A 2,790-nucleotide genomic window follows, 5' to 3' on the forward strand; every position below is an offset into this window, starting at 1 on the left:
AATACATGTCTATTTGCTGAGGCCATAATGTAAATTGACTCTGAGCCACAATGATAGAGCTACATCTTGTTAGCATAAGTCTAATGTAGAAGGCGTCACCCCAGAGCCTGGGTCTGTCACACAAGTTGACTATCATACAGGAAGGCAAAAAAAATGCCAAAGAAAACATTTAAGAAATAAAATACATTTAACTACATAGAAAACTCAACCAAAATTATTTTGGCAGATTCTTTCTCTGACCACCCTTCCGTCCCGTGGATCCATGGCGTGGTGTGGGTTTATGTGCTGCTCATCTGCAACTGGAGGTGGGCAATGTTCACCTCTCAAAATCGCAATATTGTGTAGAACCACACATGCAATCACTATGTCACAAGCCCTTTCTGGTGTGACCCGCAGCTTTTGGAGGCACTGGAATCTTGCCTTAAGGATCCCGAAGGTGTTTTCGACCCTGACTCTCGTCCTCGTATGCGCCAGGTTGTAGCGCTGCTGTGGTCCTGGCACGGGATCGGCGTACGGGGTCAGAAGGCAAGGCTGGCAGGGGTACCCTCTGTCACCTAAAAGGTGACCGTCAAACTCTCCTACGATACAGGTGAAATATTAATCATCTGAACAAATATGGAATATAAATCCTTCAAATATAGGCTTAACTCACCACGGGCCAAGCGAGTGCTCAGATTAGACTCCCGAAATATGCGTGCGTCATGCACAGACCCCGGCCACTTTGCCTCCACTTGGGTGATGAGATGTCTGGCATCACATACGACCTTCAAATTGCAGAGGAGTAGAATTAGATACAGAGGCTGTTTTGTTAAGTGTCTTTAATTTAAAATGCTGAAGGTCTAGTCATACACCTGTACCTGCACATTGATGCTGTGGAAGGACTTCCTATTAACATAGTCTCCTTCATTCACTGAAGGAGCCTTAATAGGAATATGAGTTCCATCGATGCACCCGATGACACCCGGAAAACCTGCATTACAAATGTATTTATTTAATTAAATAGTGCACATTATTTATTAAATTAAAACGTTCAAAGAAACAATAGGCAACATTATTGCAACTGTTACCTGCAATTCCGTAGAACTCCTCCTTCATTGTTCGTATGGGTCGGTGACTTGGAAACATCACAAACGTGTAGAGTAAACGTTTCAGTGCCAGAGTCACATTTCTGACAGACCGACACACGGTTGCCTTTGAAATGTGCTCGGCGTCACCGACGTTGTATAGGAAGCTGCCGTTTGCAAAAAAACGGAGTGCCACACAAATCATCTGCATCGAACTTAAAGCATGCCCACGGTGCGTTTGGCAGTTAACATGTGGGCTGAGAAGTCGGTCTAAATAAATGATAGATCGCGCTGAAAAACGATAGCGCTCCAAAAGAAAATGATCAGGAAAAGAAAGTATATCTAACCGGGGTCTTAATAACCGTTCCTCACGGATATTCCTTCTGAGGATCGCAGCCTCTACGTCCACAGGCTCTCTCACAAAAGGACATGCCATTTCTAACACTTCCTTCAGTCGGCGAGCTGCCTTCAGCCTTATATAGCCTAGAAAACAAACTCAGGGTAGGTCTAACCACCTATCCAGCAGGTTAGACCCACGGCGTATGTTGCCGCAGTAACTGACTCTCGGTTGCGCTGAACCTGCTACCTGAAACGGAAAACCGAGAGTTTCCACTAACTCAGACCGAACAAACTCTGGGTTGCCTCAAACCAGCTACCTGAAATAGGCCCCAGATGGCATATTATAGGCCTTTCACACCGCCGCAAAATCGGCGCTAGTTCTGGGCTTGTTCGGAGTTAGAGCCAGTGTTTTGGTTTCACACCGCCAGAGAGCCTGCTCCGGGCCGTAAAAACCGGGGGAACTCATACCCCAGGATTGAGCAGGGTTTGATAAGAACTGCTTGCGCGAACGGTTGGGGGAGGGATTATCCTGACCAACCAGAGCAACTCAAACCTCATGCCCGCCATATTTAAAAACACCGCTACTACGAGACGTAAACATAACATAATTACCGAACGTAGCGATCAAATTGACCGGCGAGAATACGCTGTATGGGTCCTGTTTGCTTAAGAAAGCAAAGCGAGAGCCAACAAGTGTAAAAATAAGACGTATTCGCCGCTGTTGTTGTGCTTAAAGCTAGCGGTAGCTTTAGCGTTAGCCACAAGAGCAGCGGCGTCGGGTGACGTACACACACGTTTACAGTGACGTCATCACGTTGCTCTCTTGCCGGCTCCATGGCTGTCTCCGGTCGATGTGAAACCAACCTGTTCATAACTGGGATAAGGCTGTAACCAGTTTTGAACTGACCCCAACACCAGCCTGGAACTGACTCTTGGTTCATTTTGGTGTGAAAGGCCTATTAGAGGGTTTACTCACTTGCTTGACTAATGCTGGCTTTACAGAAGAATGGCTTCATGAAAACTGGGTAACATTTGTATGCGATGGAGCAAGCGTCATGTTAGGAAGAAAGTCAGGAGTAGCAACCAGGTTGACCTCGAGATTTCCAAAGCTTTTTGTTTGGCACTGTATGAACCACAGACTTGAACTAGCTGTGTCAGATGCAGTTGATGAGGTAAACTCTGTAAATCACGTTAAAGCTTTTATGCAGAATCTATATTCTCTGTATAGTATGTCAAACAAAAATGAGCGTGAACTCAAAGATGCAGCAGCTGAAGTAGGCTCACAACTTCTTCGCATTGGCAGAGTCTTGGATGTACGCTGGGTGGCCAGTAGCTTTCGGACTGTTCATGCTGTTTGGACATCACTGGGAGCTCTTGTGCAGCACTT

General features: G+C 46.1%; 1 protein-coding gene across 1 annotated transcript; it reads right to left on the bottom strand.

Annotated features, from left to right (window-relative positions):
• Window positions 1–204: 204 nt before the first annotated feature.
• On the bottom strand, window positions 205–1,275 carry LOC307252301 (putative nuclease HARBI1; the record flags this gene model as incomplete). The annotated part of the gene is made up of 4 exons (XM_080029938.1): window positions 205–578; window positions 653–764; window positions 858–970; window positions 1,068–1,275. 4 exons carry the CDS (start codon window positions 1,273–1,275, stop codon window positions 205–207), a joined length of 807 nt encoding a protein of 268 aa, XP_079886064.1.
• Window positions 1,276–2,790: the final 1,515 nt, after the last annotated feature.

The sequence above is a fragment of the Ammodytes marinus genome (assembly GCF_949987685.1).
Source record: "Ammodytes marinus genome assembly, chromosome: 6".
NCBI lineage: Eukaryota > Metazoa > Chordata > Actinopteri > Uranoscopiformes > Ammodytidae > Ammodytes > Ammodytes marinus.